This window comes from Apteryx mantelli, chromosome 14 (genome assembly GCF_036417845.1).
Source record: "Apteryx mantelli isolate bAptMan1 chromosome 14, bAptMan1.hap1, whole genome shotgun sequence".
Taxonomy (NCBI): domain Eukaryota; kingdom Metazoa; phylum Chordata; class Aves; order Apterygiformes; family Apterygidae; genus Apteryx; species Apteryx mantelli.
In genome coordinates, this window is record NC_089991.1 from 1666334 (window position 1) to 1689236 (window position 22903).

A 22903-nucleotide genomic window follows, 5' to 3' on the forward strand; every position below is an offset into this window, starting at 1 on the left:
GAACCGGAAGCGGCGATGAAGCATCGCGCACGAGCTCCCCACGCATCACGGGCGCCGACAAAGCGAGCAGTCCCATCCGCCTGCGCGGAGTTGGACACGCCGCGGAACAGATGGACGGATGACGCAGCCCCACTCCGGGTCCTCCTGACGAGCTCTGCTGATCTCAGCCACTCGCTTCTTGCGGTTTTGTGCGTTAGCTGATGAGGAACCGGCCACAAGCCTTGCTTCTTTAGAGGCGACGCTGCTGCTCTTCACCACGGTTGCTCGCGCAAGCCCGTCCGGAGCAGCTCCCGTCCGCAACGGGTGGTTCCCCGTGCTGCCTTGCACCCATCCCCGGCGCCCCCGGCACTCGGCCTCTGCCGCCGCGGACGCCGGAAGCATGTCCCATTCGGAAGCGCTATCCGTAGCGCATCGCTTCCTGTGCTAAAACGGTACCCGACCGCACATGCTGCAGGTGCCTGTCCCGGCTGGCGGCACCCGCTCCACGGATCGCTCCTTCTACGCCCTAAACACAGCTAAATACAGCTAAACACAGCTAAATAGAGCTCCTCCGCTCGGCGGGGCTCTGCGCGGGGGACAGGCATCGGGCGCGGGAGCACTTCGCCTTGCACTGCGCTCCACTCTCCCCTCCCACAACCAGTATTTTCTCCTTCAAAACGCTCTTGCATTCGAACTGCTTTTCAACATTACGTTCTGCTTGGGAAATATAGTGAAATATATAAATCAAGCAAAATAAAAACACTTATTTGTGAATTTTGTGTAATGATTTCCCACAGCGCAGTTGAAAATAAGCTTCCAGGTTTTCATTTCCTTCTCTTTTTTTTTAATCTTTATTAAGAGACCATATATGCTTTTAAATTACAAATGTAGTGACTAAAACCAGCCTCAGCTCGCAAGGAACTGGCACTGTTTAAGGCAGCTGCAGCACCGCTGTGAATCCCCACCGCTTCCTTTCCGCCACATTTTAAAAAGCACCAATGCTTATTTTGAAGGTCTACAGAGGGAGCAGCCTGAAGACTCAAAGAGCTGTAAGATAAATAGTTTATTCGACGTTTGCCTTTGCCATTACCATCTGCCCGGAAGCTGCGCAGACCTCGAACAGAAAAGGAAACGGTCTTTGCCGGGCGCAGAGCTGCTGCCCCGCTTCCCAGGGCTCCGGCACGCGCTGCATAAAAACTCCCCGCTCCCGCGCAGGAGAAGTTTCCCAGGCTCAGTTTGTTTTCTGATTTAACAAGAATAAGCTCGCCGCGGTCCCCGGCTCGTGGTGCGGAGCCGCGCTGCAACCCTCCCGCTCGCCGGGTCCCGCTAACGGTGTGCGGGAGAGAGACACGGCTTCCCGGCGGAGCGGGAGCAGCGGGGCCGGGACCCGCGGGTCGCGTTCCCAGCCCTGCCGCCCTCCCTCGCCACCGCTCCTGCCGTCCGCCCGCCCGCGGGAAGGACCCGGCGGCGCCTCGTCTCCTTCGGCACCTGCAGGGCTCTTCGAACAGAGCAACAGCAATTCCTTCTAATATAAGAACATTAATTCTCCCCCTGTACAAAGGCTGGTTTGGGGCCCGCGTAATTCCCTTCGCAACCCGCCTTCTGCTCATCATCAGCACCGCGCGCACTGACATTCCCGCTGGTCAGCCTCCTGCCCGAAGGGAACGCCACCACGGCAGCAAATCCATCTCTTAGTTCTGCAACGCTTTAAAACAACGGCCCTTTCCAGGGGGCTATAAAAATAAAAGCTTCGGAAAATAAAATGGATGGGTATCTGCAATTTTCAAAATATTAAGTGCCGACACAGGTAATATTTCAGCGTGCCTTTTGGCTAACTTTTCGTTTTTAAACCAGAAACATAGTGTTAAATGGAAACTACTTGAGCAAACCAGCCATACCTTAGAGCATCCTTATTTTTTTATGCCCAGGATGGATTCCTGGTTCGCTTGTCAGGGCAACATCCAGAGCCATATGGGAAAAATCATTTTCTCTCCCTACCTAATTCTATGTAAGCAGCGTACATTTTACAGCAAAATAATACCTAAGAGTTAATAGCTATTTACAATCAACGCTGCAGCACGGCGCGCCGGGCGCAGGTCGAGTCCCCGGCACGGGAGCCCGGCTCCGTGCCTGCCGGAGGCCTGTTTGTCCCGGATCACGCCGGGGCGCGACGCGAGCCGAGAGCGGGGCGCAGCGGCAGGAGAGGGGCCGGGGCGAAGCTCTGCTGAAACCTCCCTCCTCCCGGAGGCCGCGGCGCGTGAACGAGCTGCCAGCGGCTGTTCACACCAAGGGGTGTCGTCACCGACCCTTTGGGGTTTTTGGTTATGCACCGACGACAACAATTTTAACGGCAGAGGCATTGCGCTTACCTGGGGCGACCGCAACGTCACACCAGACCTTTGCTGATGGCCAGGGACCGGTCACATCAATCCCAATTTCCCTGTGAACGTACTTAATCATCAGCCGCGTCTGTGAGTCGCCGGTGTAAAACAGCATAAAGCAACGGCAGCAGCGGCCCAGTCTGCTCGCGCGCTGCTCATCCCCTGCCCAACGGCGGGGGGAAACTCGATGAGTTCAGATCAGGCCGAATCAAGAAACGCACTGCAACGCAACCCTTGGAAAGACGGAGACGAAGCAGCACGGATACCGAATTTAAACGAGGTTTTTTCGCCCCAGCAGTTAACGTTTTGCAACCTCCCGCCCTCGCAGGCTCCTTCCTGGGAGCCCTGGGCAGGTGGTGACGGTGCTCCGCAGGCACTTTGCGTGCAGACCCTCGCACTAAGCGGTGCACGCGCGTCCGAGGCTCCGCGCAGACCAAGCCCCGCCGGCGCGTCGCGGCCACGAGGGCAGCGGCTAAACCCCGCAACTTCAGCATCCTCCGGACTCGAGCAACCCGAGCGCGAGGACAAGGCGCGCGGCCGGCATGCCGACCAGCAGAATTCAGCGACGAGGAACGGACAGAGCCAACTGGCAGGCTTCCCCCCTCTCTAGTGCCACAAATTACTGGTAAGGAGGTAGCAATCATCTAGGCGCCCGGGAACACCAGGATATTGAAGGTAATGTTAGTGGTAAGCAGAGCGGAGCGCTGCAGCCCACCCCGCCGCGATCGTTTCGGAAACCTGCCGTTGATCCCTTTGGAGATGCCACCTGATGGAGCACTCGGCTGGCACAGCACGAGACCTAGTTCAGACCAGCAGCCAGTAATTAAGCAATCATTTCCATTACATCCCGCGTAGAGAAGAAGAAAATAGCTCCTCTACGCTGAATAAACGCCACGGTGCTTATGTGCCCGTGGCAGCCCTTTCCGGGAGGATATTCAACCGACGGCCGCGGTTTTCCCATCCCCTCCTCGCCGGTTCTGCGCTTGATGAAACACCGCATCTGCCCGAGGCGTCTGCGGCTCCCGCTCCTGCCCGCGGGGAAATATCACAATTCACTCCAATTCACCAGTCTGCTTCAGAAACGCTGCGTTTCTCACTACGCTCTCCACTACCCGCCGGTGAGCAAATATACCCCGACCGCACTGCGCGCGCCCTGAGGTGCGCTGCGGGCAGCCTGCAAGGAACGCTATATATTCAAAATACATATCGCCAGCAAAACGCCATGCGGAGCTGCAGTGCCGCCATCCCCTAAGATGTCTCCGTCCGGTTCTGTTTCTTTACTTCATAGCCTGAGTGCCCAAATTAGTATTTCTTTCCAACCAAAACCAAACCAAAGACTGTAAACAGAGAACTGTTTGAATTCAGAAGAAAAAGGATTTTTTTTTTCCATAGCTGCAGTTTGCAGTATTAAATAGCCTTTAATGGACAACCATTTTACAGTCTTTTCCTGTATTCGCCCCAAGCTCCCTGGCAAGCGGGGAAAGTCAGCTCTGTTTGCTCGGACACAGGCCACCGATGTGCCGAACTCTGCTCGCCGAAGCAAGCAACAGATGAGAATGGCTCTATAACAGACAAATAGACACGCATCATAATTTAGGATAAAGCTAGTATTCAAATAAACATGAGTTTAGTCAGAAAGCAGGAAACAAGCCTATGCCTTCATCTCCCAGACTGGGGTTTTGTAACAATCATCTCTCTCTTGAAACTAGTGACTAATTCCTATTAAACACCACAAAGGGGGGAAAAAAGAGGGGTTTTTGTAAAAGAGACACAAACCTAGATTCACACCAAGATGACCATAAAAAAAAGCTCATTGCTAGAAGTGTTGATTATGCGATTGCCCTTGCTTATGCCCAAGAACACCCAGGTTTGGAGCCCCCGTTGCATTTCCTGAGCCTTCGCCATCACTGGCAAAGATCAGCAGAAGCTACCAGTTTCTGGTCTCCATGCCGGGGGAATTCCCTGACGGACCAGACATCCAAGACACAGTCCAAACATGAGGAAGCGGTACTGTATCCACCCAGAAGAATGATTCTCCCACGTGAAATTTGGGTTTGAAACAAATTGGTCAGCTATCTGGAGGCTCCAGGACCGCTGGGCGCTCGCAGCCCTGTCCACGGTGCCACGCCGCCGGCCAGCCACGGGCAGAAGGGACGTCACTCAAGGCTGCGCGTCCCAGCTTGCAAAGGGAGACACATCCGTCATAATAAATCAACCATGTTGAAAGAAGCAAGTAAAGGCATTACCTTCTCGTGGTTTTCTATTAAAATTTCAATCACAATGTTCTGAAACTTGATGTCCATAATGGCTGCAACAGTTTCCTCCTGAGGCCGGAGCAGCGTTGGCCCAAACACCACACCCAGGTTAGCCACGGTCATCAGGTTCTGCTTGTGGTTATCTGCAACTCTGCAAGAAAAAAAAGAAAAAGAAGTAGGTGATAGAAATCATCGGAATGGAAACCCCCTTCCTGCTCCGCATTTGGCACAGAGCTTACAATTCTGTTTACGTTGTTTAAACTCCTGGTGAGCTCCTTGAAGGCTCAGCCATGTGGAAAAGTACAAATTTAACCATGGTGTTACTAGTGAAATTCCAGCCCCGGTGAATTGACTAATCCCATAAAACCCCAACGCTGCTCTAGCCACCGAGTCTCAAGTTGCAAACCACTCCCAGGAAAACATCTTGAATCATTAATGCTTAAAACCCTTCTCAAAACAAATTGTTGGACCTCTGACACATGCTGCTCTCCAAGAGAATGAGTGACCTAATCTGTTCCAGCTCCCATCGCTCTCACCCAGCGCAGCGCTCGCCTTCGCCGGCGGTCGGGCTCGCCCAGGCCAGCCGGAGCGGGCTGCAGAGAGGAGACCCGGTTCTGCCACCGCAGGCGAGGGCTCCGCACGTGCAGGCGCACGGGCGCACGCCGCGCTCCGAGCCGGCTCGACGCGGCAGCCCCAGGGACCCCGACACACCAGCTTCTCCTCCTGCCACCTCCATCTGCTCTCGCGTTAGCAAGGGTTGCGGCCCGGCGGGAGCAGATCGGATTGGCAAAGCGAGATAGCCTTGCTGAGGACCTGACCTCCTCCCAGTGCGCATTTTGGGGGTTCAAGGTCCACTCGTGGTCAGGGAGCACCAGCAGCACCCCTGGAGCACGTGCTCCAGTCCGGTCTCATCTGACACCTCCTGTCCACACACACCAGGAGCTACAGCTCCGCAGGTGCCTGCGCAAGTCCGACCGCAGCCCGGCTGCGAGGCTGCTCTTCAGTAAAGGCACAGATCAAATCTGTTCCTCTGACACCGTGAATTCTGGCTGAGCCACGTGCACGCATTACACAACGAAGATCTGCATGTGGAAATTCTGCAGCCCTATCTCCACCGCTCTGTTTAGTGGTTTTCTCTTGACCTCTTCAACCAGGAAATTCTTGATGACTTCAGGCTGTGGAATCACAGAAATTAGCTGAAGTTTTTATGCAAGTGTCTTCTCCCTTCACTCTCTCTCCCCCTCTTTCTCTGGAAAAATGCACAAAGCTAGCACAAAGCGAGGGTAAGAGCCTGAGGCTATTGCTGGAATGTCCCCAAGAGTTATTGCTGCGAGCTTGCGTTACTAATCTCAAAGCCAAGACCCCGCCAGGGCTCCTTTGCGAGCACGCTTAGCTCAGCCCAGCCCAGTGCAAACTAGGGCTGTCTTATAAAACAGTGCTTCTTCCCATTCCCCCAGCTCTCACTTTGCACCAGTTAAGAACCAGCTCTTCATTCCTCATCATTCCACGCGGCCCCTCAGGCTGCAGAAGAGGACTTCCTCACTGAGGGATGCCCCTCAGCTGAGAAGTGCTGGCTTAACTCACCAGCGAGGCCAGCTTAAGCCCCGTTCTCCAAGCAGGCGAGAAGTCTCGCCTCTGGCGTCTGCTACGTTCCCGGAGAGGAAGCGGCACGATCATCTCCGGCAACGCGCTGAGCATTTGCTTGACTCGGGTTCAACTTTCGAAGGCGCAGAAGTCCTGCCCACAGTCACCTGGGAGCTTTGCAGAATTTCCCGCTTAACCATAACTTCCCTCGGTGTCAGGAAGCTCTGAATATTTTATCACGTGTCTGAGAAACCGCCTCTGCCAGTAAACTGCAATGCGGTGGGAGGCAGACCGTGCCCGAGGAAGGCTCGAGTTTCGGAGACAAGAGCTGGAACCCAACGCGCCGTGTCCTTCCGGAGAGCACCCGCCGCCGCCCCAGCCCTCTGCAGCCTGAGACCTAACCAGAGCGGTCCCACGCGGCAGGAAAACCGCCACGTGGGCAGGCGGCAGAAGAAGGCACGCGATGATGGGAGGAAGGAAGGCGATGCTCCATCTGATGAGAAGCCCATGGCCAAGCGCCATATGGCCAAGCAGACGCGCCAAGCGCCCCGCTCCCCCCACGCGCCCCTGCCTCGCTCCAGCTTCACGCGCCGGTGCAAAACACCGGTGTGGGGCTGCAGGCCAAAACGCTGCCACGATACATCAAAGTAGCGGGTTCAGACCTCCTTCCCCGCTCCAACCCACCTCCTCATCGGGACTTTTACAAACGCCCGTGAAGTTTTTACATTGCAACAGTGTCTGTATTTATAGACACGTATTCGCATCGCCCTATCTGGATTTTGAAAAATGCAGCTGTAACTCAAATAGTTTTGAAAGTACTTTGAAATAACTCATAGTAATTTTAATGATCTTCGGTGGTTAGTAAAACAACGCTCATTTATAAAAACACAACTACATCGATCCAAGTCTTACAAAATTAGGCCCCCTCATTTCTCATTACCATTATCACGTAAGGCATCACTCTAATAAATTGCTTTGTCATGGCGAGGGGACTGTACATGCTCCTGTTAATTATTAGAGATTAAATTATTAACAGCTTCCCAATCAGCACCCCATCCTGCAGCACGAAGTGCAGACCCGGCCGCAGCCGTGGCTCGCGGGTGCCAAGACGAGGTGGCCCTGGCCACGTCTCAGAGCCACGCTTCGCACCAAACCGCTCCTTGCTACGTTCGTTTTGAATCTGCAAAGCGTGAAACACATTTTGCCACTGCTCGGGTCTCACTCCTCTCTTAAATAAACCAGGGTGGCACATGAATTGCTGATCGATAGCACGGTACTTTTCCACCAGTGCTCTTCATAATGCTTGGTTACCAAAGCTATGCTGCAAAACATGATTCACCTCTCGCATCCTTCAAACTCCACATCCATTATCCACATGATAATTTACGATAAATTATACCTCTTCATCATCCTTTGTACTAGAAAATAATACTGTGGTTTCTAAAGGTGGGGTGTTCTCATCCCAAAGTGTGGTTAATGTAGGTACTTTTTGCAGCTGTTTTTCTCTGGGCATTGTTAGCCCCATTCCTGCGCCTGCCCTTCAGAAGGTCTGCGAGCATTTGCTGTATTTTCTTTTTAACCTGCTGTTCCTTCCCAGCCCCCAGCGCACTCTGAAAGCAATCGCACCAATATTAATTTAGATGGGTGCGCTTTCAGTTCGCTCTCGGTCCACGCTTTGTAGAAGTCGCTTCAAGCACAATTGGGAGGCCGCAACGAGGGCATCAACCACCGATGCAGAAATGCACCAAACAATCTCTTAATTTGCGCCCGATGCTTGCAGCACGCCGCGATATCAAATGGCTTTTTGGCTCGAGGCCGTCTTCTCCCCCTCTTGGCACACGATCGCTCGCGTGCGTCATCTGGGAATAGCAGGAGAAATGGGTCTGGCCAGCGCGGTGACAGGCTTGGTCTTCGGGGGGGGAGCAACTGCGCGGTGCAGCGTGTCACAGCGACCAGCGCGGCAGGCCGGCCCTTTCTGCGAAGGAAGGGAGGTTTTGCGCTGAAGCAGCGCAGGGGGCAGGCTGGTCTCCCCGGCGCGCAGCAGGCAGTGGAGCCCGGGGGGACGCGGCGCATCCGGCCGGGGCAGGCACCGCTCTCGCTCCGCTTTCGCTTTCCCCGCAGCCGCGGCGAAGGGGAGCGGAGCAAATCCACGTTATGTGTTAAATTAGATTATGCCTGGGTTGCCTGGATACCGTATAATCACAGGCATGACCAAACATAATTTAATACAGAGTAATTGGTAGTCAGGCCTCAGTGCAGCGCGAGCGCACAGGAACAGTAAATATTTCTTTGTGGCGCTGGCTGGAAATCAGCAGCACGGCGCAGAGGGCAAAGGCGGCGGAGCCGGGGGAACCGCGAGCTCGGGGGAAGGCAGCGCTTCCCCTCCTTCCTCTTACAGCCGTTAAGGACCGGGGCTCCTCCAGCCCGAGCGGCAGCTCGTCTTCATTTTTATGGAAACGCAATTAGAGAACTCATTTACTTCTCCGGCTCCCTGCAAGGAAAGCTGCCCCGGGAACGCTCCGCGGCTAACGCACATCGCTCCGCTCACGGTCTCTTCGGGGTCTCCCGTTCCCACCTCTGCGCCCATTTAACCTGAGCAGCCGGTAACGCAGAGGGTTAGCAATCCTCAAGCACGGCAAGACGCTCTTGGAGCGTATCCGGCTTTTCCTTGCGGATGTATTTCAAAACCCAGTGCCGTAACACAAGGCTTGTGGCGTGCGTCTGCGCACGACCACCTCCCGAGCCCGGAAGGGTTAACGGTGCTGCGGACCGGGCTAAGGCACAGCCGCCAAACCGGAGCTTCGTCAAAAGCAAACTTGCCTTAGGAGTAAAGAAACAGCTAAAGACTTAAAATAACGCTAATAATCATGAAAACGTTTTCAAGTTACTAACAGGAGGGTTTTTTCAAATCAAAGCTTTCCTCCTGCAATATCGGACGTGCAGGAGACCAGAAACGGGAGTTTTCCACCCAGCACCGCTGCGCGTACAAACGCCACCCGGGGCTCGCAGCGAGAGAGTCGGGACGACCTCGGCGCTTTGGAAAGGGTTTGCACGTGCCGAGCTACGGGTGTCGCAGGCGCTCGGCTCAGACGATGCTTGCTGGTAACAGCTGCGTGCGCAGCCAGGCACGCGGCAGCGCAGGGGCAAACCGACCCGAAATAATAACTGTTTTTACTAATAGTTATTCTACCCCCTCGGGATGATGCCCCGGCCGGCGACGGGGCACATGGTGGGGATTGCTGTGGCCGGGCGGGCTCCGATCCCGCTGGAGCGGGATCACCGCCGCATCCCGTTGCCATGGCAGCCGCTTCCCTCTCCGCCGGGAGCCGCGGGAAGCGCCAAGCGCTTACGCACGTGGCTGCCGCCGGCCCTGCGCCCCCCGGCACAGCCCCCGGCTAGCGGCTTCTTAATTGAAAACTGAAATTGCCGGTGCCTTAATAGTAGCGCTGCAATAAAACCTACGGAGCCAGCGGCGTAACGGAAAGCAGAAGGAGCGAGTGTACGTTTAAAGAAATCCGCTGCAAGATCGACAGCGATGGCAAGCGATATGCCGAAGCCCACCTGAAAGGTGGGAAATAAGTGGCAATAAACGGGCTTTTGGGAAGCAAGAGGCAGTCGAGCTCCCTCGGCTCCTCAGCCAGCCGCAGCCGCTCCGCCCGGGCGGGCACCAGAAATAATCCACAACCGGGAGCCGGCTCGAAGGGTGACGAGCAAACTCGGCCTCGTATTAACTCGTGTGTTAACACAAGAGCATCGTCACGTCACAAATACGTGATTAGCTTCCTCCCCCCAAAAACAGAATTTTGAAGTTTTGTTTAAGTGGAAAGAAATGGAATACAGAAATAGAGTTGTTGATTAAAAATATATCCAACTGAGTTTGGTTTAATATTGGGCCTGTTTAATATAAAGGGCGACCTAGAGAAACTCTGGTTAAGGTTTCTATGTCCCGCTCTGTCGCAGGGGAAGGAGGAGGAACGGCCAGGGAGAGATGCCAGCCGTTTATTGGAAGCCTTTTGCTCACTCTAGATTCAATCTGCCTCCGAACAGAGAGTTTCAGTTTCGCTGTGATGAACTGTTAAAGAGAATCTGGATAATTACGTGCTACCAGCAACGTCCACCCGACAACATAAAGTTCAAGTTCAAACTCGCAAGAATTTGCTCTTGGGTAACACAAGAAGCCCGGTGCTTCTCCCTCACCCCGAGATCGCTGTCCTCCAGCCGGGAGCCGCACGGGAGCCCGGCGTCGACGTTCAGCCACAAAATCTCCATAGCAAACCCACGACACTCCGTAGGACCTGCGACGTTACGGGACGGTCGTTACCAGCGCTGGTGACGCTAGCTTTCGTTTCATTTAAGATCCCCAGTACCATAGCAGGAGAGATGATCCCCACGTGTAGTGAAGACACAGGACTTCTGAAGAGTAGCAACCCAACGGTTAGGAGATCTGGGACACTTTCTTTAAGCAGGCAAGGGGGAATCGAGCTGACATCTCCCCTCGGCACTGCACGGGGAGGTTAGGTCAGGCGGTTTGACAAGAACAGCTACTAGAAAATTGAGTTTTGTGCCTCTCACGCAAACGGCCAATCTATTGGCCATCTAGCTTGAGCAGATTAAAAGTTCATCTGTAGAAGCAGAACAAAAACTCTTGCTAATTTACACGTTACAGGAAGCCAACCATAAAAAATACAGAGAACACCTACGGGATTTCTCTTCTTACTTCTCCAGAAGGTCACATCAAAAACAAAACCAGAACAGTAAGAGGGAGACAGAGTTGGCGGGGGGAGGTTCCTACCGGGCACCGCATCCAGCCTCGCAGTTGCGGCACGGGATTCCCTGGATGGCGATTCCCAAGGAGCATCAGACCTCTCACCAACACCGGGTAATTCCTGAAGGCCTCGGTGCTCTCGGCTCTGACGAGAGCGTTACCGACCACCTCCTGAAACAACGCAGGCGAGGGAAGGGGCATGGAAACGGCCGGGGAAGTGAACGTTGGCAGCTGGCGAGAGCTTCCCTAAATGCTTCCCGAGTGCGCCTGATATAACGTATTCCGAACTTCGGGATGAGAAGAAGCCTCCGCCTTGTCGCACTATCAGTAATCAAATGGACTATTCTGCAGTAGCAGAAGGAAAACGGAGCTGTGCCCGTCGCAAACAGATGCTCTCCTGCACGGCTGCGGGAGAGAGCGCCTGCCATTGCCGGACAGTGTTTGAGCATCCGCTGACGACGTTTCAGTGTTTCCTCTTCCTTTGCATGATCTAAACGTACGTAAGATTCCTGCAGGGAGGCAGGAGAAGGTGCAGAGAGAGGCTCCTACGGCTCTGAAAAGCTCCGTTGTGCTACAGGGACTTTTATTTGTTTTTGGGAAAGATGTATCTATTTCCAACAACCGTTTTTGCACAAGAAACAAAAACAGCGTGTCTTGTGTTTGGAGCATGCACAAATGCCGCGTTGAACCGGGTGCGAAAGAGCTCTGCTCCCCGGGTCTCCACCGTTCCCCTTCTCCACCAAAACGGGGTGGCCGGAGGCCGAGCACTGAAGCCTTTTCCATGATGCTCAGGTAGCTCATTTTACTCAAGAAAGTCGATTTTAGAAGGAGTTGAATAGTAAATGAACAAGGATTTCCGCCTTTGGCTCCAAAGCCACATTCCAGGCCAAACTCTGCTTTGCAGCTCATGTTTGCCGCAGCTCCGTGGTGAGTCCGCTCCCGGCTCCGTGCAAAGCCGCACCAGTACCTGCCAGTGGCATGTCGGGAGTTTCCCCCAGAAATCAAGCGGATGAAGAACCGAAAACCCTAATGAACTATGCTAAAGGCAAAACCGTCTTCAAGGAGATGAATGCAAGAACCAAGAAAGCAAAGGAGGCCGCAGCGCTACAACAAAAACATGCAGATTTCATTACTGTATGAAACGCGTGTGAGTTTGAACAAGCCCAACAGCCAGAACCGTTCCCTGCCGGAGGCTCCGTAAGGGGAATATGGACCTCCGCGTCCTTTGTCTTTTCATAAAGCTACAGGTGGTTTCGGTTAAACACAGTAATTAAATTAGCCATGCAACATGGTCACTCTAAGATTTCAAACTAATCTTCAGAGTAATCTCTCCACCACTGCCTGTTTCCGACTTTAAAAATACACTAGAGTTTACACGGACCCAGACCACCCGACGGAAGAGGAGGAACCCCGAGGATTTCACGCTGCTCTCATGCATGCGTGCTGGGGAAGCTGATCCCGCGCTGGCCGCCTCCGTATTCATCCCACCGGCAGGCCCACGCCTGCCTGCGCTCCCAGGCTTCAGCTCCCAAATCCCCCCGGCCTCCTGCCTTTCGCAGGGAGCCAACCGAATTACTCGTGTTTTGCTTTGTTTTTCCCACTCAGGAACAAAAAATAAACAGACAACCGGCTACACTTGCTAATAATGTCAAAGCCTCCCAACAAAAAGGATTGCTATTGATCTTGACGGGCTCGGCGCCAATTAGGAAGAGGACAATTTACAATAGCTGCTTAGAACCACATTTTCAAAACGGAGGAAGAGAAACACCATCCGCCGCCCCCATAACACAGAGAAATTGCATCGCAGCGGGCCAAAAGCCGCAGCTGCCGCCCCGCGCCCGGGAGCCGCCGGCGCGCTGGTGGAGCGGTCCCACGCCGCGTCCTCCAGCGTCTGCAAGGGGGGCGACGGGTACGGAGAATTACATTTCATACGACCTTTGAAACCTTTCTTCACAATAAACTGCGCTTATTTGGTTACCTACGTAAGCACCCAAATCCCTTGAGTCACTCAGATTCTCTTTAAGTCTTGCTAAATTCCCCAGAGTAACTGGCAGCGACTTTCTCAAGCCGATTACAAAGAGAGTGATAAAAGGTGTCTTTTTTTTTTTTTTTTAAGAAGTTTTTTTAATGCGAAAACTTTGCCTCTCCCCACCTGCCTCCATTGCACAGTTGGGGGAGCCGACCTCCTTGTCAGTTTTTCAAGGCCATCTGCACCGAACCAGCTCCAGGTCTTTGCCCCGGACTCCACGGCGCCGCTCTCCGGAGGCAGAGGAAGCCGCTCCGGGCGAAAGCCGCGTTTCTGGAGCAGGACGAGGCAGCGGGAATGGGACAGGAGCCCCGTCTGCGTTTCCCACGCGAGGCCAAGAGCGCTCGCTCGCTGTTTGCTTCCAGCGGCCGAACCGGGCGAGGAGCACACGACAAGCGCACCGGGAAGCCTGCGGAGGCAGGTGGCCACTTCCATTACTAGCGGCAACGTCCTGGACAAGGGCGACTTACTGGAAGTCACATAAATTGGGTCAATGGATAGTCTGCAGGCAGCCGCCGCGGGGATGAACCCAGAGCTGCTGAGCCCGCGGCGCCGGGCATGCTCCCATGGGAGGCATCCCTGCTCTCCAGCCAAGGAGAGACCGCTCGACGCCAGCGGACACGAGCGCCAGGTCGTATTTGGGGGCAGCAGACCCTGCAGAGTGCTTTTTTCTTTGCCTGTAAGCCTTCCTTTGGCAGAGACCTCCCGCAGCCTGCATCCCGCATCCCACCGCCTGCATCCCGCCGCCTGCATCCCGCCGCCTGCATCCCGCCGCCTGCATCCCGCCCCGCGGTGCGTGCTGCATCTCTGCCTGCAGACGGAGAGCGGTCGCCTCGCCAAGCCGAGGGGAGCCAGCGGCGCCGGCGAGCGGAGGACAATTTGCACTCGAGATAGCAATCGCTATCGTGCTGCTTGAAACACGTAAACCAGAAAGCACTGCCGCAGCAAAAACCAAGGGAACGAGTCAGCTGTGCTTGATGAGAGAAGATTAATTCTGCTAAACACATGCACGCACGCCTCTCCCGCAGCCCCTCCGACGGCCTGGAGCTCTCGCGGCACAGGGGCAGCACGGGCAGCCGGCGGGAGGCACCGGCACGGAGCAGGCGCACGAGCAGAGAGGCCGGCGAAGGCAGCGCAGGAGCCCTGAGGAAGAACAGGGTATTTTTTAATCAATGAGCCCGGTCCTCGCAGCTACCATAAAAAATAAGCCTCGGATGCAAAATTAAGTCCACGAGAAAAAAAAAAAAAATTCTAATTTCCAGAAACATCATCAGTGCAAAATCCTCCTGCTCCGCATCCCCGAAGTGTTTATTCCTTAATGAAAAAGCACACTAAAAGAGGGGGGGAAAAAAAAGGCAGGGATGATATCCCAGCTCCGCTAACCAAAACGGCAAGTTCCTGCCCTGCAACCAGCCTTGGTCCTGCCAGCGCCTCCGGCACAGCCGCCGGACGCCCAGCGCACAGCCGGGTCCGCACGTAGCTTCGAACCCGTTTCCCTTACTTGGCAGGGGAAAGCTTTCGCTTTAATCAGTGCTGGCACATTCCACTGATAAAAAACATTAGAAAATAGAGTGCAGACCTTCTCAGAGATAGGTGCGGGGCCAAAAGGAGATAAATTCATCAAAACAATTCTCAAACGCGCCAGTAACAGCGTGTTGCTAGGCGACGTGCTGCGGGGTGGTCTGCGTGCAGCGGGGCCGCGCGCGCCGCCGCAGCTCCGAGCGGCCCGTCTCCTCCCCGCTCGCCTAGGAACGGGGCAAAAACGCACGGAATAAGCACCAAGGCCTCCGCAGAAGGGGCGAGGAGCCGCACGTCACGAGGAGCCTGGAGGTGCACGGCCTGCCGGGCTGAGCTCGAGCTGCTTGTAGGTGCAACCGCGCCGTCCAGTTCCCCTATGGCTGTTTTACCAGCAAAAAATATATATATATATATATATATATATATATATATATATATATATAAATCCACAGCTTTCAAGCTTTTTAATTTGCCTATTCATGGGGGTTTTCTCTGTTTAATAACAGCATGCGGCTCTTCCTCCTCAGTATCAGCATGGATCAAATCTACAGCCGCCTGCCAGACAACAAAACGGAGACGATGGAGCCAAAAACGAGCGAGGAGCCTTACCGGGCTCCCCGCCGCCCGCCCCAGGCGCCCCGCTTCGGACGGGAGCCCCCAGACCCAGCACCGCAGCGCCCTGCAACTCCCCCCGGCGCGACACGCGCCCCCCGTAGCCACGGGAAAGCTCGGAGGAACTCCAGCCCGCTTGCTTCGAAGGGGCAACCGCGAAAGGCCAGCGGGAATTGCTGAGGGATCATTTAAAACAGCTCGTTGAGAAGACCCGGAGCATCGCGCCGTGGTGGGAAACCTCCCCGTGACGTGCCCTCCGGCCAGCGCGCACGCCGCTTTCCTCGGCATCAATTCCTCACGCGGCTTTTAAAAAAACGGTATTTTTTATTTTTAAAGCAGGGGACCAGGAGCGCTCTCACCAGCCGTTCCTGGCGCAAATACGGAGGTCTGAGAAGTCACAGATCGATCAAGCACCAATAACCTGAAGCAGCCGCAAGGAAAGGAAAAGGTGTAGGCTGGTTTCGTACTTCAATTCTGTGAAAGACATGGCTTGTTCTGGCCTGAAACAGGAATAACCATGCATTTTTTAAGGTCATCCCGAGTCACACCAGCCTCAGCTGATGCACTGCTAGGGACGCCGGTGGGTACAGGCGAGGGGACGGAGACCCCCGTCGCGGGGGCCCTTCAGCTTCGCAGCTGCTCAGGCTTCTCTGCAGAGACGCTCCGGAAAAACGCGGAGCCAAGGAAACTCCTGCCTTTCAGGAACATCGAGCCACAGCTGGGTTTATCACAGAAATCCTGACAGCATGAACATGTCCCAGGAAGGAAAATTAAAGGTTTCGGCTACTCATAGGTCAAGGATTAACATAATAATAGCAAGTTTCACTGGAACTGGGGTCTGCGGAGCAGAGGAGGAAACTCGGAGTCAAGTTCCCGATAGAAGAGCGCCAGCACGGATTGCTCCCGCTGCGTTACACCGGGAAAGCACATGGACACCGGCCCGAGAGACGGGAGGCAGCACAAACAGAGCTTGGGACACAGCAAGAGGCAGAAATCAACCTCGTTCCCTGTTTGCAGGCTCATCGCCTCCCACCCTGCCTACGGCTTTCTCCGGCACCTGTCCTCCCTCTGCATCCGGCTCTCTTTGCGCCTCCTGTTAAGTGTTTTCCGCCGGGACCGGAGGGCCGGCGTCGGGACGCGGCACCAGCTCCAGCGCCGAATTGCAGCGCCCTCGTCGCGCTGCACCGTGCCCGCCACGGCGGACGCAGGAACCCACAAACACGCAGCGGTGCGACGCGGGACGGGACGGGCGCCGCTTCCCCGCTCCACCGAGCCCCATCGCGTCCCCTTTTCAGTGTAAGAGTCCCCACAGCAACACTGTGAGAAACCTTTTTTTTTTTTTAGCTCATCTGATAAAAATGCAAATCTTGATTATTCATACGCTGCTGGAAAACGAACCAAAACACAACCCAGCAGACGAGGCCGTACCCTGCGGGCGCAGGGAGGAAGGACCCCATGACGGCGCCGTTCCCAAGCCGTCCAGGTCCTACCTCCTCCCTCCAAGCAGCCTCCTTGCCCTGAACACGGGGTTTCAGGGGAACAAGGCACTCTTTCCTTCCAGTGATGTTTTCCCTCACTCCGAGTATCTTCCACGGATGTGAAGCCTTATCTTCACTTCAGATCAACTGTCAAGTCATTTATTCTGCTTTATGGCACCTAAACTGGTTCGTCTATAAGAGCCAAAGCAGTGAGTCATGGACCAAGCTCCCCCCGCCACCAGGAAGGTCCCTGGAGGGGCTGGGGGTCTCCTTCCAGGGCACCGCGGGGCAGAAAGGCTGCCACAGCCGCCGAGGATGCCCCCAGTGCACCGGAGAGGTGCGGAGAGCCGGGTCCAGGCCGGCTGCTACCTTGGCACCTGCATCCTGGTAGCATCTCAGGAGCGTCACCTTGCTTGCAGCTCTGGATGCTTCTGTGCCTGAGGACGTCCCAGCTGACACCTTAGGGCAAACCCTCACACTTGTCCATGGCTCCCTCCAGTAACCGCAGGCAGCTCCAGGAACGCCCGGAGCAGTTCAGCTCTCGCAGGGCCGTTCGCCCCGGGCTCCGGTCCCGCTGGAACAACAAGGCTCGCGTTTGTGCAGCTTCCTGCCTTTCTCCAAGATAATATTTTTCCCATTAAACCACCACTATGAGCTGTTTCTCCTCCTAATATAGCAAGCACCACTATGCTCACTGTTTGTTTATGTTTTGTTTCAGTTCCTTCCCTACTAAAACAGCTTGAAACCCACTGTGCTACCTGCCTCCCCCCTCCACATCTCGCGCGCTGTGCCACCAGGTTTTCCTTTCAACAAAAAGCACTTGAGTTGTTATGAGATTCCTTGCACATACTTGGCTGCTGGAAGTACCTGGAACTCCCTATCCCTTGGCTTGAGCCTATAAATGCAGAAGGTTTTGAAACTCGGATCTGAACCAGCCCTCGGTTTTTAACAGCCTTGCTGTGGATTCCATGGAACCGATACAAATACATGTCATGAGAAAGCATCTGGAGGCATTTTTAAACATAACTGAAGTATCACTTATTATTTTTTCCTCTTACACAGATAACTCCAGGTTTCCCCAGAATTCTGCGGAATTTTTCTGCTGATTTTTCTATGTTGATTAACTCCTCCTGCAGGTTTCTGCAAGGGGAACAGCGAAGGGCAGCGATGGCCTCCTAGCCTTGAGGCTGCCACAAACACCTTCTGATGCCTTCACTTTTTAAACACCAATCAAAGGTTTCCATGGTAACCAGCAAGAGCAGGAAGAAGATGGGAAATTATAGGCCAGCTCTAGCATTGAAAGCAAAAAATTTGACTCCTTTGCTCTCAAAAAGTTTCAAGGTGACCTAAAACTATTGATTAATCAAGTTGCACAAAGGCAAAAAGCCATGCCACAGAATAGTCCTCTATTGCCTCAAAGAAAGCTTTTAGTCCTTTAACACGAGGCTGGATCTGAAGCCCAGGGATGCTCTTAACCTCCAGGGCACCTTCTGGGGAGCCCGCAGCCATTAAGGTGCCATTCAAAGCGACGCTAAATTCCCCGTCGAACGGTGGTGCCTGCTCCCCGCAGCGAGCCAGGCCACCACGGCGCCCCACGGGGCACGACGGCGATGCAGGTCAATTGGAGAGCCGCGCTCCCCTTCCTCCTACGTCTCCTTCCGTACCAATTTTTATTTCACTCACACACAGATTTCCAGTTACTAGTCAACCAGATATGACTCAACATCACACACAAAAACAAGGAAACTTTTCTGCCACTATTAACTTTCAGAGGAAGTGGAAAAATGAGAGAAAAACACATCAGTCATATACATACTTTGCCAAGTGGTTCATGAGCAAGTGCAGCATCTGCCTGTTCTTCTCCGGGAGCCGATGAACGAGGCTGTGGATCTCGGACACCCTGGACTCCTGATTTTCCAGTTCTGCATTGGAAATCAAGGATGATTTATCTCTGCTAGAGGGTTTTTACTATAGAAAAAAAACCCATGCAAGCCCAAACAGTAACACAGACAGACATTCTGGGGACCTGAGGCTTCCACCTCTACCCAGGCACACTGTGGACATTCATGACCACGGTTTTTCCTTTTACCAACTCCAATCAGTCGTTTTAAAAAGGAACAAAGCAATGGGCTGAAATAACGAGCTGACAACAGACACCAGCGGTATGAAGAGCCCGTTGTGATCAGAGAACAGGCTGGTTGTAACTCAGATGTTTCTCTGACTTCACAGGTGGGAAGCATCAGCACCTTCTTGCCCAATGTGCTTTCAAGCACCGTAAAGGTGTTCCCAGCACAGCACCTGGGCAGCGTTTAGCACCTGGCCATCAGCCCCAGCTGGGTCACAGCTGCAGACAGGCATGCTCTCGCTGCCTACGTGGGAGGCATCCAAGAAATCACCCTTGTCTAGTCTCTTCTACCACCGCACAGCCTCACTCATCCGGGGAGATGATGGTTAAAAAAGCACATAACTGCAACACCAGTTATTGCCATCAGTAGTTTCTCCTCTCCCCCTGCAGCATCTACGTTTCTTTTCTATCCAGTAAGTCCCAAACAACAACATGCCCCTTGCACCTCGATTCTTATTCTGCTTTCCCAGATCTGTGAATAGGGAGGTTGGTGGGAAAGTCGCAGGGGAGAGGTTACGGGCAGTTACTTGCAAATTATGTGCCTCTTTCCGACAGATGCCATAGACATCAATAAACTCACTTGCTGCTTTGATGAAGCTTCTTTGAAACTGATACATCATGAGCGGCCCTGGAAGCATCCTAGAGTGAAAGAAAGGTAACATGAACAAAATACATTCGAGCAAAAGAATCCACAGAATTGCAGAAACACAACTTTGCCATTACTGCGAATTCAGCTCCATTTTTTTAAACATGCAGAACTAAGCAATAGCAACTCTGCTAATTAATTCCTCTCATCAGAAGGAATAAGATATACTGAGGGAGGTTTGATTTATTCTTCCTTTCTTTTCTGGACCATACTCAATTCATTTTTAATTTTAGCATTCCTTCAGTAACACAGGCTGAGTTTTGCTACATTAGTGAGTTCGTGATTTTCAAATAAGTTTAAAAATAAATTAAAAAAAGAAACAAACCTAGTCATAAAACTTTAGCAATCACTGTTCCCATTAAATTCCCTCTTTTTCCCTCCTGCTTCCAGATCCCTTCAATGTGACATCTTGGTAAACTTAAGCAGATTTAAGAGAGGAAAAAAACCCCCAAAGACTGTTTCATATTGAATACCGATGAAGTTTGGGGGCCTGGTAATCCTGACTAGAGGCAGGCACATGCAGAGCAGTGCTGGGACAGCTCTCCCCCACGTAGCTGCAAATGCACGGTCCTCTCCTGCAGCAGCTCTGCTGTCCTCATCTTCAGGACCTCCCTGGATTTGCCACTTCTCCTTAGTCTTGACCTTTTTACTCAGTGAGCAACTATTCTCATGCTGCTGACTTTCTTCATTGCCTCGCAAACAATTCAATTCTGGAGCAAAGGTTGCCAATCACGCAAAATTATGTAGCGTTTTGTGATTTTCTAGGCTGAGATCCATGACGCTAATTATATTCATCACCCTAATTGGATTTAGCTTCTCTCTTGCTCTCTCTCTCTCAAAAAACCAAACCAAAACAAAACACACAGAACAGCAACAGAAAGCAAAAGCCTGCAGTCACAACAGGTAGAAGCATGTTGGGGATAATGAAGTACTTACAGCTGCCAACAAACGAACATTTTTGGAAGATAACCCAGGATGATAATGGCATCAACCTTCATACAGCAATTACCACTACAATAAAGCTTAGCACCCTGCAAAAAGGATCATATCGCCTGCCGCAGCCCCAGCAGAAGCACTGTGCTCCCTGCCTGCCCCATGCTCCTTAGCTGGAAGCCTGCAGCGAAAAGCTTAGGGAAGAGCGTGAATCGAGGCAGGGGTGCGCAAGAACGAGCTTTGCAAATCACGTTTGTATGATACATGCATCTACTAGAGAGCTCAGCATATTCCCCATGTCCCACTCAGATATGCCGGAGGGTCAAGGAAAGGGCCAGGATAAATTCTGCTGGAGCGGTCTCTCCTTTGTTAATATTAAAGCGCTCTCGGTAAGCAGCTGCGGCCGCGGGCAGTAGCGCCCAGGCCCGCGCGGGTACCTCCTGCAGCCGCACGGCGGACGGGAGACTTTGCCCCTCACCTCAGGTAGGTTTTCAGCGCACTAGTAATGGTCTTTATCTCCCATTCTGCGCAGATCTCCGTCTCTGTTTCAGTGGCTGTTTTGGGATCTAAGGAAAAAGGAAAAAAAGAGAAAAAGTGAGCCGAAAAGGAGACAACACAGCACGCACCACGCCAGCATCAGCAGAACACAGCCGACCGCATGGGAAGATCTTCGTGCCCCATTTTACGAGCTCTTCCAAAAACCCCCAGCGACCGCGAGGTGAACCCCAGCAGACGCTCCTGCAATTAGGCTGAGTCCGTGGCAAGGGGACACAAGGATTCGCTTGCATGGGACCAAAAAAAAAAAAAAAAAAAAGGGAAAAACGTGAATCATGAGCAATGCGGTGGCAGTTTCACTTAAAGCGTGACATCAAGCAGGATGCAGGAGACCGCGGTGCTGAATGACTGCGGTGACAGAGCGGGGCAGGACCGCGGCGCGGAGCAAACCAGCTAGCGGCTGCCGGCCGGCCCGCTGCAGAGACATCGCCGCGCGCCTAAACCAGGCTCCGGGGACCTGCCACAGCCCCAACGCGCGCAAGCCAACGGCGGCAACGCGGGGGCGGCACGGCCTTCCCGGCGAGCGCTCGGGTTCCCGCAGCCCCCCGCCTTCCCGGTGCTGCGGCTCTTCCTACGGAGCAGAGGGGACATTGGAGCCTGGCCCTCCGAGACCCGAATCCCTGGTTCGCTGCAGCGGCGTTGGATGGAAACCTCAACGGGTCTTCAAAACGTTTTGTGGTGATGAACGGCTTCTCCTGAGAGCTTCAGCTTTGACAAAGGCCAGCAGTGGCGTACCTGGGCGAGGGCCGAGCTATGTCCTGTGCCGCCGCCCTGAGCTGTGCTTATCCCGTCTCCGGAAAGTCCCCGGAGCCTCCGATATTGAAACCACCTTCCCGCTCGAGCCGAGGACGTGCTCCGTCCCACCTCTAGACCTCCAGCATCCTTCGCTAGCGCTGCTGTGACCACTTCTATCCAACCACCTCAAAGCCATCCTCAGGAACCCCAAAATTCACGCAAGTCAGAGGAGAAGCGTAACTTTTTCCCCCCAAATAAAGACAAAAGATCAGAACCAGACGCCCCTGCTCACAAAGCTGCATTTCAGGACATCTCCCCTGTCTCAAGACGAAGCTCTCAGCTCGGTTTCTTCACCGGCCACGCACATAATCACAGCTTTTACCTCTCCTTTCATCCTCCTGCGTCACCCATAACCTCTGCGAGGCCCAAACACGACGGACTCGGGCAGCGACTCGCAGCGCTCCCGCGTCTCGGCCGCGTCCCGTCGCGCTCCCTCAGTCCCCCGCCGGCAGAAGAGGGAGGAGACGGACCCTCACGCCCCGCGGGCCCCCGTCCTGCAGAGCGTCGGGCACCCACGGGCCGTCATCCGGCCGCCGGGCCGGCTCCCCCGGGCACGCTGCACATCCGCACGCGGGAAACGAGCTGCAGCGCCGTGCCTCGAACCCCCCGCCGGCTCGGCGGGGACCAGCAGCACCGCGGTGCCGACGGGGACGGGAGCACCCGGGCAGTCCGCCGGTGCCCGTGCCGCGCGGTTCCCGGCACCGGCTCGGAGGTGAGACCCACAGAACTGCCCCTCTGCCCGTATGTGGATGCGCGCTCCACACAGCGCGTCTGCCCGGAGCCCGGGAGCCTCCGGAGCCGCGCTAGTTTTATGGCTGAATACTGCAGCATATTTTTCTCCATTTCCTCCGGGGCCTTCCCTTCCTTTCTGCATTTCTCCCCCCCTCCTATCTTTCCTTTCAAAAATTCCTTTAAAGAAATCAAAAAAACGTGCAGCTGCTCTGCACGATGTAAATATGAGGCTTTGGAGTAACAACACGTTCTTTCCAAGCGCTGATCTGAATCGACCACTGTGAGCACCGTGCTCGCAGGAATCTGGGGCTTGCTGCTTCTCTCCGCTTTCTGTAAACCACCAAACCAGATCAGGAAGCCAGACTTGTTTGCACAGAGTTCTGTAGTGAGACCAGTACAGCACTATTTTTACCGATTTCCATGAAAACACCTTAATGTTTTGAAAATAAAAGAGCCTTCAGGAAAGCAGGGACCGGGACGGACGATCGCGGTTCCTCCGGGCCAGGAGCAACGAACGCT

At 54.0% G+C, this 22903-nt stretch overlaps 1 protein-coding gene across 3 annotated transcripts in view; it reads right to left on the bottom strand.

Annotated features, from left to right (window-relative positions):
* The window catches only part of ARHGAP26 (Rho GTPase activating protein 26), a 165617-nt gene that overhangs the window by 40736 nt on the left and 101978 nt on the right, over positions 1-22903 (bottom strand). For all 3 annotated transcript variants that reach the window (XM_067305020.1, XM_067305019.1, XM_067305021.1), the window contains 4 exons: positions 20781-20868; positions 19304-19362; positions 18415-18520; positions 4607-4766 (listed from right to left, as the gene is read on the bottom strand). In XM_067305020.1, the coding sequence (XP_067161121.1) occupies positions 4607-4766; positions 18415-18520; positions 19304-19362; positions 20781-20868 (413 nt within the window). The remainder of the gene's footprint in view (positions 1-4606; positions 4767-18414; positions 18521-19303; positions 19363-20780; positions 20869-22903) is intronic.